This window comes from Nycticebus coucang, chromosome 11 (assembly GCF_027406575.1).
Source record: "Nycticebus coucang isolate mNycCou1 chromosome 11, mNycCou1.pri, whole genome shotgun sequence".
Taxonomy (NCBI): domain Eukaryota; kingdom Metazoa; phylum Chordata; class Mammalia; order Primates; family Lorisidae; genus Nycticebus; species Nycticebus coucang.
In genome coordinates, this window is record NC_069790.1 from 56,183,031 (window position 1) to 56,200,642 (window position 17,612).

Consider the following 17,612-nt stretch of genomic DNA (forward strand, 5'->3'; position numbering starts at 1 on the left):
AAACAATAATCTTCATAGTTCTATTTTCAAATGATGAAGACAACCATCAAGGATCCAGAATATACTAAGATTCTTCTACTCAATATCTATAATGCTTTTTACAAATTACTTTTCTTATATATCTCCAGAAACATATATAAACCCCCAAAATTTATTTTATATTTAAAAAGAAAAAAAAATGCAGAAAACTGCTTTGCCATTCTCTTCCTTATGATGCTACTAAAAGCAATTTCTGCCTAGGGAAAATTTGTTTGTATATAAATAAATTTACATGAACAAGCAAGACCATTTCATATTTCAGCCTAATAACAACTGTCAGACATCTCCCAGATAATGTAATGCATGAAGGAAACATACAGACAAAAAAATATGATTTCAAGACCTTGGATTATTTGTTCTCAGGCAGTTTATTACTAATTCCTTATAAGGCATCGAGAAAAAAAATGAAAACCTGTTTTCTGGATAAACAAAAGTCATACTCAGTAAGAGCTTGATTAGAGACTGAGGCAGCCCACTACCAAAATAATTACAAAATTATAACTGAGCTCTGGAATTAAAACCAAGCTTATTTTTAAAAATCAATATTAAAGAAGTAGGGGGACAGAAATGACCCCAAAAAGTAATTCCCCTATAATGACTGAAAAGAACAAAAGAAATCACATTTTAGTGAACAGGTCAAGAAATAAAAGGGGGAGAAAGAAACTAAATGGTTAAAAAAAAAAATTCAATTACTTTATTTAATCAAATTTTCAATAATTTTCATATATATAGATATTCTAACATACAAAAGTTACCAAAGTTGTGGCAAGTTATTGTAATTTCTAAATAAGTAGCTTTACAACCTTCTGATGGAGCCTCAATTTTTAGATTCTCTCACAACCAATTACAAGGTTGGGTGATCACTCAAAGCAGAAATGAAGTTAAGGCAAAATGAATACTCTCCCCCTTCAACCTCTTCAGCCATATCTCACACAACCATGCTCTAATGACTGTTTCTGGTTACTTATGAACTGTCATTACCCTTCCGGGGCAATAGATTGAGATTTCCCAAATGAAAGAAAGCACAACAGCTTCAGCACACCAGAGCAGTGGCCAGAAAAGATTACAATCTATAATGGAATCATTCAGCTTTCATTTATAACTGCTAACTTGAAGGATTTTACCTATAAAAAAATCATACAAGCATTATACTTAGACAAATATTATTACCATCATCCCAACTTGGACCTTCAGACGGGAGATCAGGGAATTGGAAGGAGGAAGGAGTACAGGTAATAGAGGGCAAAGGTTATTAACGTGCATTGTGTACCTACGATGTGCCAGGCAGTGTGATGGTCCTAGAGACACAACCATAAAATAAAGTCTCTGTCCTTAAAGTTCAAACAAACTTTCTGAAGAAGATCATGTGTTGTCTGGGCATGGTGGCTTATGCCTGTAATCCTACCACTGTGGGAGGGCAAGACAGGTGCATTGCTTGAGTTCACGAGTTCAAGAAAAGCCTGAGCAAAAGCGAGACCCTGTCTCTACAAAAAATGGAAAAACTGAGGCAAGAGGATCGCTTGAGCCTAAGTCTGAGGTTGCCGTGAGCTATGATGCCACAGCAGTCTACACAGGGTGACAGCTTGAGATTCTGTCTCAAAGAAAAGATCATTTGTCAGCAGGATTTGAACCCAGCTCAGTCAACGATTTTCCATTGCAACACACTGCCCTTAAGAGGGGTACTCCTTTCAGCAGGTTTTCTGAGAATGAGAGGAACAGAAGAACCAACTCCCCTACTAAGATTAGAGGGGGGGAAAATGGGTATTCTCCCTGAAACAGCTTCAGAGGATGCAACCAAATATGAAAATTTGACTGTTAACTTTGTATGTCAACTTGGCTGGGCCATGGTGCCTAGATATTTGGTCAAACATTATTCTGCATGTTTCCATGAGGGTGTTTTTAAATAAGATTAACATTGAAATCAGTGATTTTTTTTTTTTTTTTTTTTGAGACAAGAGTCTCAAGCTATCACCCTGGGTAGAGTGCTGTGACGTCACAGCTCACAGCAACCTCCAACTCCTGGGCTTATGCAATTCTCTTGCCTCCACCTCCCGAGTAGCTGGGACTACAGGCGCCCACCACAATCCCCAGCTATTTTTTTGTTGCAGTTGTCATTGTTTTTTTTAGCTGGCCTGGGCTGGGCTCGAACCTGCCAGCCCCCATGGATGTGGCTGGCGCCATAACCACTGTGCTATGAGCGCCACCCATAACTCAGTGAACTTTGAGGGAAGCTCATTCCCCTCATAATGTGAGTAAGTTTCATCTAATCAGGTAAAGGCCTGAATAGAACAACAAACTCACTTCCCTAGAGCAAGAAGTAATTCCCCAGCAGAAGACTTTGATACTTGATCTGCAGTATCAGCTGTCCTGGGTCTCTAATCTGCCAATTCACCCTACAGATTTTTCACTTGCTAGTCTCCTTAATGGTGAGAGCCAATTCCTTACAATAAATCATAATAAATACAATATTTATTCCTTACAATAAATACACATGTACACTGTGTATTTTTGTACATGTGTACAAAATTTATTTTACAAAATAAATACCTGTGTATTACAATACATGTGTACAAAATGTAATTTTATTGTGTATAAAATTACAAAAAAAATACACATATACATACATATACATTGGTCCTGTTTCTCTGGAGAATTCTAATAAACATTAAATATAAGACATGAGAAAAAATTTTCAGAAATATTTCATATTCTTAGTTTATTTCCACCAGCCTCTAGTGAAAGGGACAAACTATAAAGGTTCTAATGATGAACTTCATAATCAGTGGTTCCCTTTTTAGATTTAAGATAAGAATTCATCAGGCCGTAAGAGCTAAAATCAAGTAACTTCCAGCTAAAACTCTTCTGATCGCTACCTGTACAAATACAATAATTTCTTGAGAGCTCTACAGTTCATTAAAGGTACTACTCACAAAACTCAATATCCAGAGAAGGAACCAGCAATATAAAAATTCCACAAGCATCATAATCTCCAACGGAAAAATGCAAGTCTCATCTCAAACTTGGTTGTATGCATAATTAACTAAAAAACATATCACTATCTCAAACCATTTATGAAGAAAAACTTATATAAACATTCAAAATCATAACCAGTAAAATTATTTTTTTCTTGAACTTTTATTTTCCCAATGTAACCATTTTCCTGAAAGGAATCAAAATTGTAAATGTTATATCTGTTAATGTTGCCTCTTTTCCTTTAAATAGTCCTTACAATTACATGTAATCATCAAAGTATGACTGCTAGATACTCAGTGTTGCATAATGTACTAATTCTATTAGCATAAAATTTATCAGCTACATTATATAGTAAGGCTTAAGTATACCTAATAAAAATGATAATGTAACACCAGATTATAGAGTAAGGGAATTTAATTAGAACTTCACCAGAACTTATAAAATTCCAAAATTGCTTAAAACCATAAAATTAATCAGCTGATCTAATTAAACCAGAAGCAGTACTTTGAACTTCTAATTTCAGAAAACTCGGCTGCCCAACAAAAATATGTTTCTCATCATTTCTACACTACCAAAGCTTTTCAAAGATGGAAAACTAATGCATGAGGATAAGTGACCCTTTGACTCTAACTAAAAATATCATATACCACCATATAGTCTAATCATACATCAAATGAATGTCTTTTCAGCTAATACATTAGCTGAAAGCACAACAGGAAACTACATATTGGCTGGTGTTTTAGAACAGGAAATGTATTCAAAAGGACTCTGTGGAGACCCAAAACTCAAAATCCTGTTTTTAACTGAGGATATGCAAGTTTTTTCATAGGATTAGAGGTAGGCAAAATGCTGAACTTGACATCTCCACTCTCTCAATTTTACAGAGAGGAAGCCTGCTGAGGCTCAGTAATCTAACAGATCACAAAGACCTGAACTCTCATGGGAAAACTGTTAGGCTTTCTTTAAGCAACTGTTTATAATTTTTAGTATTATTCATTACAGTATGTTTCACTACAAATCCAGTATACCCAGTGTTTAAAAGCATATTTTAAGGGATACATCATGATATTGCATACATGATAGCTGAACTCAAGCAAAATATCTCATGTTTATACAAATATCACAATCATAATTTAAAATAAACTGGTCCTGGCCAGGCACGGTGGCTCACGCCTGTAATCTAGCACACTGGGAGGCCAAGGATGTGGTAGCTTGAGCTCATGGGTTCAAGAACAGCCTGAGCAAAAAGCAAGAACCCATTTCTACTAAAAAAAAAAAAAAAAAATAGAAAAACTGAGGCAAGAACATAGCTTGAACCAGAGTTGGAGGTTGCTGTGAGCTATGACGCCAGAGCACTCTATCCAGAGCAACAGCTTGAGACTCTGTCTCAAAAAAATAAATAAATAAATAGAATCTTCTATAAAATAAACTGGTTCTAGAAAAGGTGATAAGCTAAAAAATGTATAAAATTACAAAAAAAAAAATGAATTGGACGGGCCCCCAATAATACTTACAAGCTTAGCTACAAATGTGGGATCAATTTTACCAAAGGCTAAAAAAGATGCACTTAACAGTCAGGCATGGTGGCTCTCTCTTGTAATCCCTGCCTTTAGGAGGCTGAAAAAGGAGGACCAATTGAGGCCAGGAGTTCAAAACAAGCCTAATCAACGTAGGGAGCCCTGTCTCAAGGTAATGTATGCTTGTAGCCCCAGTCATTTGCAAGGCTGAAGTGGGAGGAGTTCAAGGCTGCAGTGAACTCTGATGATGCCATAACCACAGTTAACATTTTCATGTGCCTGCTTTCAAACTTTGTTCTCGATGCAGGAACACATACATTTAAAATAAAAAGTGTGACAGAGATTCATATTAAATATTTAACCAGCCTTTTTATTAGAAAGTGTTTCTCATATTTAAATAATCTTAGAAAACATGAATTATACAGCTTTATCCTGTTACACTATGTGCATCTATAACAAATTTAACCATTTTCCTCTTACTGAACATGTGAGTTGCTTTAACTTTCTACCAACATAAATGACACTTTGATATCCTCCTTACTTAACGATCGTTGACCAAAAAGCCTCAAACGACAGAACTCATATAAAAAAAACTACATAAATATATGAAAATCTTCAACCTCACCTATAAATCAATGCAATACACAGAAACTATAAGAGATATTTTCACCTAATAAACTAAAAACTATTAAGCATGTAAATAATACTAACAGTGGTGCAGGAATTGTGAGAAAACTATTACAATGCAATGCTAATTATAAACTAATTCAAACTTTCCGAGCAATAATTCAAGCAGTATATATTTAGGGCACTAAAGTATTTTAGCCAATAATTTCATTCTTAGGCCAGGCACAGTGGCTCACACCTATAATCCTAGCACTCTGGGAGGCCAAGGCAGATGGGCTACTTGAGCTCATGAGTTCGAGCCCAGCCTGAGCAAGAGCTAGTCTCTGTCTCTAAAAATAGCCAGGCGTTGTGACAAGTCTCTATAGTCCCACTACTTGGGAAGCTGAGACAAGAAAATTGCTTGAGCCCAAGGGTATGAAGTTGCGGTGAGCAATAACGCCACGACACTCTACCCAGGGCGACAAAGTGAGACTCGATCTCAAAAAAAAAAAAAATTTATTCTTAGGAATCTATCCTAAACAAATAATATTAGATAATTTTAAGTGCTGAGAAAAAAATGTATATAGGGTTACCACTGCCTTTTAATGTTAATTGAATATAATCCACATGTATCAGAAGTCAGTGAAGACCTGGTCTACATTATTATTCTTGAGTTCTATTTTCCCTACTGCATCACAGAATTTCATTCCTGGTCCAGCCATTCTTTTTCATAAACCTTGCATACATGTTTGTTTGTTTTAGTGCTCAGGTCTCAATCTTAAAATTTCTAGGACACATAAGTGCATTGGGCATAGAATATTACATAATAAATACCCTGATGCACAATTTAAATTACTACATTATTCCACCTAAAACATAAACCTATAAAAAATAAACACGTTTTAGGTATTGGTGGATGACATTCAAGCATCCTACAGTTAAGTTCTGCCTCTTCCCTGAGTAACAAGTTCTTTAAAAAAAAAAAAATACATATTATATCAGATGATTAATAACAAAAAGTATGAATTTACCTTTTTCTCCCTTTATGAAGCAATTTTGCACATCTGTTTTATCTGAAACACTTAGTAAAAGAATCCACCATTTACTCAAAAGTGGATCTTTTAAGACTCTCCAAAAAACCTGCTTTTCCCTCTCCTCTGCTGAGGTCCCTTACAGTGGAAATAAAACTCTTCACAAGCCTCAGAAGGCACCTCTGACTCTGAGTATTATTTAAAACTTTTCTATTCAAGGTTAGGCAAATTCTCCAGTACAAATGTACTCTCCATGTACTCTCTATACTGACATATATTTGAAAAAGGAGTTGAAGTAAAAAAAAATTTTTTTGGAGGAGAAATCTGAGGTAGTTAAAAAAGTCAAGTTCACCTCACTAAACAATAATAGACTCAACACCTAGGAGAACCTCCACAGTTGACCACCTTACATTGAGTACTTGCTTAAGTTCACCTCATTTTCACAGACTGGACATGCTCCATACGTACTTATCAGTACAGGAGTTCCTTACACTGACCACCTCCGTATGTGGACCAGCCTGTTATAGTCCCTTGGGTGATCAACTTACAGAGGTAATAATGGATCTACTCTGGCAGCCTCTCCCTGGTCACTCCTGGAAAGAAACTTTCATGGTCATGACTTTGTTTACCTTTCTGACCCTTACCGACCACTATGTGTTCCAATCTAGCCCAATAAATTTCAACTCGTATGAAAAATAATTTGGCAGATTAGCTTTCTCCAACATAAAATTCATTATCTGATTTATGTTTGTGAGCAATTTCATTTAAAACCACTTATCATCAACCATAAACATATAGGAACAGTTTTAACTCCGCAAACATATTTTTAAAATATCAATGATATAGATTAAATAAACCAAGTATAAAATTGTCCTTCTCCTAAAATACAAAATTTCCAGGTTTCTTTATACTGTATTTCATTGTCCTCTTTGTAAGGATAAATGCACAAGAAAGAGCAAGTTAGGCTGAAAATTGGGAATTCTACAAAAAATTATCAATATTTCAATCATGTTGAACTGCGCTATGAAGCTATTTCCAGAGCAAAGTGAGTGAAGCAATTAATATGTCAGCAACTGTATTATAAAACATTTCTTTCTTTATTCTTAGTTTCCTCAGCAGAGTGTTTTAATATATAGTTCACGCCATACTTTTAAAAGTTAAGTTGCCCTAAAAATCCACTCCATAAAAATGCACTCCCTTGGATTTAATATTTTAACCATTCTAAAGATTTTTACTATATCTATAGCACAAATAACACTCTAAAAGAAATTTAAGATAAATTCTTCATTTTCATACTTCAACAAAAGATGTCCAAAATGTTCTCTTTGAAATAATAGCACAAATATGTATTCATGAATTTAGTGCAGCACAAATATGTGTAAGAGATCATCAGAAAATTCAAGATGTTAAAACTGAGAAGCAATCTAGTGATAAATTATAAATAAGATAGCCTCAATTACACGTAATAAATCCAAGGCCTAAAGAGGAGATTCGTCCAGTTTACAGAATATCAAGTAACTCCTGGTGTTACTGTTATTACCAGTTGATAATATTTAATAGTTATAAAGACAGGCTTGGCGCCTGTGGCTCAAGTGGTTAAGGCTACACCTGAGCTGGCGGGTTCGAATCCCGGGCCACCAAACAACAATGACAGCTGCAACCAAAAAAACAGCTGGGCATAGTGGCGGGTGCCTGTAGTCCCTGCTACTTGGGAGGCAGAGACAGGAGACTCGCTTGAGCCCAGGAGTTGGACGTTGCTGTGAGCTGTGATGCCACAGCACTCTACCCAGGGCAACAGCTTGAGGCTCTGTCTCAAAAAAAAAAAAAAGTTATAAAGACAGTGTGCAAGCTAAATAAACACCTTTCTCCACTCATCTTACAGAAGGTTTTAGTACAGATAATAGCAAATCAGTATATGAAATCTATATTGAAATACTGAAGGAGGAAAACTTTTAAAATAGAGAGTGAAGTTTTTCCATAACAATTCCAATCAACACAAAAGAATAATGAAAACAATAATATAAGAGCAACAGGATAGAAATAAGCATCAAATCCGTAGAAAAGGACAAATATCCATTGATTTGAAAAAAGACGGATGAAAAGATGAAAAATCAACATTAATGCCACTTGTGCCTTTAAAGAAATCCTGTGTGCAATCACCACTCCCATCTCATCAATAGCAACTTTAGATTAAGGGAAGTGTGGCATCCCAAATAAGGAAGCCGATTCCACCACCCTCTTAGAAACATAAACCTATTCTTTCTCAGCTACAAATCTCCTCTTCCCTTCTCAGATCCTGCTGTCTGCTCTGCTTCAGGTCCTCTTCCTCTCTATAAACAAGTAAAAGGGCAGGCGACATTTGTTGCTCCCACTTCGTGCCATTTAATTAGACCACGTCACCATTCAGGAGAAAACTCTTTTGCTCTTGCTCTCTAGACGTTCCAGTAACCTGCTATCCTCCTAGTATCCTAAATTTAACATAACCCAAACCATCCTCAGTGTATCTGCTACATTTTAAAAAAACATGCTTTTGATTCCATTTACATGAAATGCCCAGAAGAGGCAAATCCACAGAGTCGGAAATTAGATGACTACTTGCCTGAGGGTGGGAGGAGGAAGGGGAATTGGGGATGGCTGCCAGCAGGCACAGGGTTTCTCTCTGGGATGACAGAAATGTTCTAGAATTAGATAAAAGTGACAGTTGCACAACATTGTAAATATACCGAAACACACTGAATTGTGCACTTTAAAATGATGAATTTTATGTTATTTGAATTTTATCTCAATAAGAAACTGCAAATTAAAAGTAAATAAATAGAATATGCCCGCACACACACATGTGCACACCAACACACCCCTCCTGATGTTCCTTTTACCTTTCAAAATAATAAACTTCCCACAAACAGAATTATTCAAGCAGAAGCTGGGAGATCATCTGTCAGCAACATGTTATTGAAGGGCTTCCTGAAGTGACTGGGAAATTACATTAGATTACCTTTAAGTATTTTTTGTCTCTAAATTTCTATGTCACAAACTAAAGAGAAGAAATTATTAACTAGGAGAAAATTTAAAAAGTGACCAGGAAGAAAAACCAGAAAGCACAACTAGAAGAGTTTTCTTCCTTTTCAAAATAAGAATTGCCGAATATAATGAAGCAAAAGAACAAAAATAAAACAGGTCCGAAATGAAAGAGCATGGAAAATAAAGCAAAAACCACAAATAAATTGGATAATAGCACAAAAACCAAATATTACTTTCAGAATTTAATACAGCAATGTTTGTCCGGTTTATTCAAAATTGATCCTACATCTAATTGTATTTCACTACAAAAATTTCTAAACCTCTTTCCTTTTTGAGTGGTGAAGAACGGGTTAGAAAAAAATCTAATGCAAATGACATTTATATCAAATTACTTCTGATGGGTATAGATAACAGAACAGAAAGTTATTTTCCTCCACATTTAGCATCTTATTTTTAAAATGCACGAACCCAACAATTAATGTCATTCGTGAGAAGTGTGAAGGAAAGTCAAAATACTATGTATGATCTGAAAAGCAAGAAACTTTATACCTTTCTGTTACTAATAAATGCCAGCAAACGTTTGGAATAATTTACAGTAGAAAAGAATCCCTTTATAAACACTAAATTATGATTATTCAGTGGAAAAAAGCATAGTAATATACCCTTGGATTTCAGGAAAAGGGATCATTCAATAAATAATCAGTATCTGATTTTACACAGCACATTAAAATATTTGCCACATTTCACTTACCTGGTTATGAAACATAGGTTATAAGGTATCAAAATGTAAAAGGAAATCAAGTTTAAATGTTATACCAGCAAAGTTATCCAAATAAAAGCAAGTTAAATAAGATGATAATGTTTATACTCTCTATAAAAGTTTATTAATTTATACCTCCAAAAGAATGAAAGAAATGTAATTTCTGAGTCTATCAAGAACTTCCCCCTCCCATCATTTTATAATTAAAAACTCAGACCACATGAAGAGCCTAGAATGTGACTTTTTAATGACCTAAACTCCTTGTGAATTAGGGATCATAATCTAGTATCCAGAAACAGTGTGCCTCATGCACTTTACAAGATCATACAACCTTGGGCTCGCCACCCATAGCTCACTGGTTATGGCGCTGGCCACATACACGGGGGCTGGCAGGTTTGAACCAAGCCCAGGCCTGTCAAACAAAAGCAATGACAACTGCAACAAAAAACAGCCAGGCATTGTGGCAGGTGCTTGTAGACCCAGCTACTTGGGAGGCTGAGGCAAAAGAATTACTTAGCCCAGGTGTTAGGGGTTGCTGTGAGCTGTGACACCATGGCATCCTACCCAGGGCAACATCATGCGACTCTGTCTCAAAAAAAAAAAAAAGATTACCGCTGAGCTTCTCCAATATTTTATGGCCAGCCCCTTTCAGAAGTCACCAATTCTGAAATGTACTTCAAATACATATTCCAAAGAGTGATCTCTTGGTCAGTGGCATCAGCACAACCTAAAAGCTTGTTAAAAGTGAAAAGTCTCAGGTCCCACTCCAGAGGTACTGTTACATGAATTTGCTATATTATTTGCGAATATTAATTTCTGTTAGACAGGCAAAGAAAACAAATGTGGTGAAACTCCTAAGTGATTACCATAGTGAATAAACTAATAGCTTGTGAGATAGAGAGTACTCACAGCCTGCGTTAAGTATTGATAATGACAGTGCAAGCTGAGGAGAAAAGGAAGGCAGAATTCAAAAAATGTGTTAAGAAATAAGTTAGCAGCCTGTAAAATATGACAACGGAATAAATAGAAATTATTTATTTAAAACAACTGAGGTTTACTGCTGGGCACAGTGGTTCACACCTGTAATCTCAGCACTTTGCAAGGCCAAAGCAGGAGAATCCCTTGAGGCTAGGAGTTCAAGTTCAAGAGCAGGTTACAGGCTTGGGCAACACAGCAAGACACTATCTCTTAAAAAAAACCAACAACAACAACAATAGCCACAAATGAGGTTTCTTATAAAGAAAGGGATGAAAAGACCAAGCCATCATATGCCATTTCTGGACTGACAGCTGGGTTTCCTCCATGTCAGCTACCCACTGAGGGTCCTCTGCTCATCAGCAGGCACACTAGAAAAATTACAGTGGTACCAAGATGTGCTAGTCCCCCCATCTTCAATAGAGCCAGTATACATCTTTGACCAAGAACATTGTTAGTGGATGGAGTCGTGGCTCAAATACCAACTCAAAACGACATCATAAGTGGCACTGGCAGATGTGAAAGAGACAGCTTGCAGGTACTGTGCCCCTGCCAACCTGGTCCGCACCTTATACTCTATGGCTTTTCTCTTGCTCTGGATTTGTGTTTTAAATTGACTGAATAAATCCTGTGGTTCAAGCACTGCAATTTGATCACAAGCACTTCCATTCCCCAACCTCTGAGTTGTGCTTGGAAGGCTAACCACTGCACCACAGTAGGTCATTTCCCACATTTCCCACAGAGTACCTCCTGAATCTGAATCTGCATGTTAACAAGGGCCCCAAGTGATTCATACGCATATTAAAATTTAAGAGGCACAGACAAAACTGTTTAAAAGAAAGAGAAGCCTCCTCAAAGACAAAAAGTTGGATCTCTGGAGAACTATTCTCTGAATACTATCCTGAACAAAAGGCTTCATGTGCCCCCTGACAGTAACTCAGAGCCCAAAAAGGGGGAGAGCACACAAGGAGCTCCATTGTCAACAACTATCAAGTTAGGTTTTAAAGAAGCATTGCTGCCCTGGCTGATTCTTTAAACTCTAATCCTGTAAAGCTCCATACAGTTAGAGAAAACAAGGTATAGCGCAAGGCACCTTAACATTAACTCTGCAATCGCCTTGCTGGAAGCTAGGGAAATCCCTCTTTTCAGATATGCTGTTTCAAGAATACCCATCCAAAGGGCATAAGGCTACCAGAAACAGAGAAAGGGTTAAGACTTCCCTAATGAGATTGCACTGACCTTAGAAAGGTCATCAGAGAACAGAGTTGAGCAGAGCAGCCTGAGAAGCTTCCTTAATGGGCTGTATAATTCCCACCTACCAGCAGTTCCTGACTCGGTCAGCACCAGTTATTTTAAGTATTTACTATATTCCCATTTTTCCCTGACTATATGAGGGACTCCGTAAATGTTCTTAATTAATAGAAAAAAATGAAAAGTGTCACCCTTTCTATCTTTGATTCATTTCCGATAAATTTACTTTATTTTAACCCCTTAGTTTTGAGAAATTCCAGAGAATGAAGACATAATTCCACATCTCAAATTAGCAAGTCATAACATTCTACATCTCAAAGTTGGATTTTATATTATTATGAATCTCATTCTAATATTCCACCGCCCTATAAAACACAGCAACCTATCCAACATAAATAACTGACCCATGAAAGATAGGAAAGCTACACGAACGGCTGATCAACAACACATCCAACAATTTTTTAAATTCACTAACAAGTACAAGGATTATGCTACGCAGGAAGATCAACTACTGTTTTGAAGTTTTTCTAAGGCCAGATTTAAGACAGCTAAGGGAAATAGGTTTTTAAAAGAGCCATAAAAAGAACTGAACTAGATACTGAGAACAACATCTCACACACACACACACACACACACACACACACACACACAAATCATAAACAGAATCTACAACAAAAGAATAAAGGTCCTAGGAATATTTAACCTAGTAGAGAATAAAGTGAGAATACCAGGAAAAGAATGTAAAAGTTCTAAAAATCATTTCTGTAAGGAATATGTTCTCTATTGCTTCTAAAAGAGGAAGTATATTTAAATTTCAAAGGAAAAACTTTAGCTTGGGCATCACAACTTCCCATTGCATAAATGAAACTTTATGAAAAGACTAAAGAAGCAAAAATAGGGAATAGTTGTGTGTATTTCTTTCCAAATAACCTATGAAATCCCTTTCATACTACATTATTTAGTACAGCCAAGATGGTTAAAGGATTAGATATTTTGGCACAGTTTTTGACACTGTGTTTTAAATACAATATATTTAAGAATTAACTCTACAAGCTCAGAGGAAAAGGGTACCTTATAGATTTTGTGTCTTCTGCACCTAACAACATGAGACACCACACATGATAAGCCTTCGATAAATGCTAATAATTAGTTATTACCACCTTCTGAGGCATAAAAGCTTAATTAGAGAATAACCCTAACATTACCACTGCCCTCACCAGTAGAAAGCAGCTCTCAAAAATTTTCCAAGTGAATCCACTAGCATGTTAAACAATGGAAACAACAAAAAGGGATAATTGTCTTATTCATTACAAAGGGCTAAGAATGAATCTTCTGTTTGCAAACTTAATCCACTCCAACCAGTCCTGTTAACTGCCCAATAAAAAGACATACATTATCTTTGTTTCACAAATCTTATGCTTGATCTAAAATCTTGATGAAATGTGTTAAACTTACATGGAGATAATTTATTTTCATTCTTTGCTATAAGAAATTCAGTCTATTATATGAAAATTAAAAAGCAAAATGCTTATTGTTGTAAACAATAGTAGCAAAAATCACTTGAATTTCAAAATGTCACACACAAAAAAGCTGGTTTGTTCACAGATAAACAGACATATTTCAATGATAATAAGTCCTTTACAATCCATTAAACCTACCACTTCGCACTTAGGTTTTTTTCAGCACAGGACCCAAATACAAGGCTGCTGCCCATTTAGTTAAGTGGGTAGGGTTCTACTTGATGAATTTTCATAAGCTGCTATTCCCCTATTAAAAAGTCAGTCCCTGGGTTTAACAAACTCCTTGAAGAGTCCATTTCTGTTATTCCTGCCTTGCTCAGTGTGAAATGATTTAATCTTACTGCTTTCTTCCTAAGGGGTAGAAAGATGATGTTCAAAGGGGACAGGAATGGTAAAATTTAGGAGCTCACTGAACAGCTTGAGGCAAAGGCACCTTTCATGACAGTGCCCAGAGTTGGGGGTTTGGGAGTGGGGAAGGCAGGCAGGGGAAGGAGCGAATACTAAAGCAAGGTGGTGAAGCATCGCAAAGAAACTTAGCTCATTTTCCAACTAGATTCCTATCTGCAGGTTGATTTTAACACAGTTTACCTCGACTTGGTCTATTCTGATCCAGAACTTCTGCCTTACACTAGTAAAATCAAAGTTTGCATGCCAACACCTGTAAATAATTTCATAGATTGTAACTTAATTTCAAAATACTATTTTATAACGAAAGCATGTCAGATTTCTCTTTGAATTTCCATGTAAATGATCTATTTGGAAGTTCGGAAAAGGGAAATAACATTAGGGAGTGATTTTAGACTTTGAGGGGAAAATTTACAAAAATATATTAAATTCCAAATCTATCATATATACACACCATGTAAGCTAAAAGCCCCCAGAAGGGTATTTCAGACTACACATTCTGCCACCATAACCTCCCAGATTCCCTAAGGAGAGCAAGTCAGAACCTTAGGACTAAGCTAGTGGGCAAGAACGCTTTGAAAAAGCGCTCCAGGAGATGGTGATACTCAACCAACCACCTCCTGCCCCTCCAGCCATTATCCGCTAATAAGCTAATAATGTTCCACCACCCACTGCTGATGTACTTTGTGCTATTCTTCTATACCAAATGTTAACTAAGTGAACTCATTAGAATAGAGCATCTGAATTCAACTGGCATGTATCCAGCTTTTCAGAGGTAAAAATAAATCCATGAATGGCAAATCAATGTTATTCCCTTTCACGAAATTTCATTTTAAAGCTACATAAGATTCTGAACTCAAAGCTGTTTACAGTGAAAGCTTTTCCAAGTATTTAAGTCAGCTAATATATTTCCACAAATCAGATTTTTACCACCAAGTACTAGTAGCAAAAAAAAAAAAAAGTTCCAACATTCCTACAATCCACTTACACTTAAGTAAGGAATAACTCAGATTTTTTAAGCAAGTAAGCAGAGAATATTATTTCAAAGTTATCATTGCTCTCCCACTGTACAGTACACTTCTTATCTACAGGGTGTAGATTCATAAAATATGTTACTATGCATAGGTAATTTTAGGGAAAACTAGTTAAAATAACTACATTTCAAAGTAACACTCCTGGTTTTCAGTGGCCACATTATTCAGACTCGAGTCCATTAGAATGTATCTCACAATCCCCAGACTTGTCCAACTCTAATAATACTCTTTCCTGGCTGATGCCATTATAAAGCATCTTAAGAAATGTTAATTGGTATTTCTCAAACTCCAGACTTTTAAAATCACCTGACAACAGGTATATTATCAACAATCTTGAATTCCTCACAAAAACTTCTAGTTGGTGTCAAATCCATTCTGCAAACAGTTAGGCCCCAATGCCAAACACAAACTCAGAAAACAAACTAAGAAAACATACTTACCTTAATAGGAGCACTACTAAACTTAATTTTCCTATTTGGTGGGATTTCGTCTTCTTCTGGCAACCCAACAATTTCTGAGTATTCCATATCAGGCTGAAAGTAATAGTTCTCATCACTATCTTCCTCCTCGCCCTGTTCAGTCCCTGTCTCTCCCCAGTCGGAATTATACCTGGATCTCACCCTATACACATTATAGTCACTGTGCATGTACACATGGGAACTCTCAAAATTACTTGAATCTTCAGGTGTTTCTATCCCACAACTGGATACAGAAGCATCGGGAGAGAGGTAATCACCACCTGCAAATTCTTTCCTCTGTTGCCTTGCTGCCTCTCTCCCAACCAAATTAGCTTTAGCATCTTCTCCAGATTTGCTCTGTGGTGAAAGGATTGCAGATTTTGGCATTGTCTTATTTTCAGCACAAGGTTCTTCAGGACTATCGGTTCTGCCAGGAGTCTCCTGGTTAGATGTGGAGTCCTCGGCTTCCTTGCTCTGCTGGATCTCTTCGGTAGGTATCAAAGCTGGAGAGGTACTTTTCGAATCAGCTTCTGGTACTGGAGTTGTATTACTCTTCTGAGGATCCTCTGTATCAACACCTTGTTTGCTTGAAGGAGACCAAGAATTAGAATCCTTAAGGTGGCCAAAGGTGTCGAGATTTGTAACAGTAACAGATGGTAAATTCAGAGGATAATGCCCAGTCACTGAGTATTCACTGTTATCAGCTTTCTCAGAAATGATGGCACTGGAGGAATCAGTGTTCTCAAATACTGCACTCAGTTGACTCACCGTTGGGGAGACAGCCTCAGTCCGGGAGCTAAGGCTGTCCAAGGAATCAGTACTGCCTCTATTGGACTTGGAACCTCCCCAATCATCCTGAGGTTCACTCCCCCCAGCTTTCTCCTTTTTTGGGGAATGGCGGTTGTTTTGAACTGACTCATGCACACTTCTCTCAAACATTTTCCGAGTCTCAGTGAACTTAGAATATGAAGGGCCATCGTACATTGTGTCAAATCTACTAATTCGTTCAGAAACAGAGGACTCCAACTTAACGACAGAGCCATCTGTTTTCTCCAGAAATTCTTTGGGCTTCATTCTTCTCTGAGGAGATGAATGTCCACCTTTCCCCCTTGTTTTGGCAATAACTGCAGCATTCTCACTGGGTTCCATACCCATCTGCATAAATAGGTTTTTAATTCTGTTGACATTAGAGCCATATTTCCTCCCCCTGCTCTGCTGGGAGCCCTCACCTTCTTTTGATTTTTGTTCCCCATCTGACTTGGGCTTGTCAAAGGTACTTTTCAGTGCCTGGAACTCAGTTCTATATGCATTCCTGTGAGGAGAGGCACTTCTGAGAGTGGTGCGTTCACCTGAAGACTCAGTTTTCAACATTTTTACTTCAGAATTGAAAAGCCAATGTTCATAATGATCAGAGAAAAAAAAAACAAAAACAAAAACAAAAATACCTCTCTTCTCTAATCACCAGTATTTGGTCAAGAAAAGTACCTCTCAAATGGTATACTCTGTCAGTGATCGTCCCAACAGGTGTATTAGGAAATTATTCACAGTCAAGAGTTACACAAAGTGCCTTTTTCAAAGCAAGACTAGAGGTTCATCTGTAATAGAAAAGAATGAATTTCTGAATTCATTTACTTATTTGAATTTATGTTTAGTCAACTAATATACACTTTATTTTCCAAGTGGTTTAGCTACACATCAAACATAAGAAATTACTGATTGAAATGGGAAGTTAAAAGTCAAGAAGTTAAAAGTTACTATTCGGATTGGTCTTTGGTAACAAAATGTTTCAGACACAATTTGGAAACCCCTACCAAACTCTCTCACGCACACACACACACACACTTATTCACAAATACAAGCTGCAGGTAAGTACACACAAAGCAATACTTTAGCCCAAGTTTTCATTACTTTTGTAAATGCCTGTAAAGGAAACCAGCAGTTCATTGATCTTTAAAAAACCATCAAATTGTCCAGAAAATCAACTTAATGTGGGTTTCTCCACAATCAGGTTAAATTTATTCT

At 36.7% G+C, this 17,612-nt stretch overlaps 1 protein-coding gene across 11 annotated transcripts in view; it reads right to left on the reverse strand.

The window, feature by feature from the left end:
* PPP1R9A (protein phosphatase 1 regulatory subunit 9A) overlaps positions 1-17,612 on the reverse strand; it is a 320,283-nt gene that overhangs the window by 300,806 nt on the left and 1,865 nt on the right. For all 11 annotated transcript variants that reach the window (XM_053553455.1, XM_053553454.1, XM_053553450.1 and 8 more), the window contains exon 2: positions 15,573-17,185. In XM_053553455.1, the coding sequence (XP_053409430.1) occupies positions 15,573-16,961 (1,389 nt within the window). In that variant the 5' untranslated portion in view covers positions 16,962-17,185. The remainder of the gene's footprint in view (positions 1-15,572; positions 17,186-17,612) is intronic.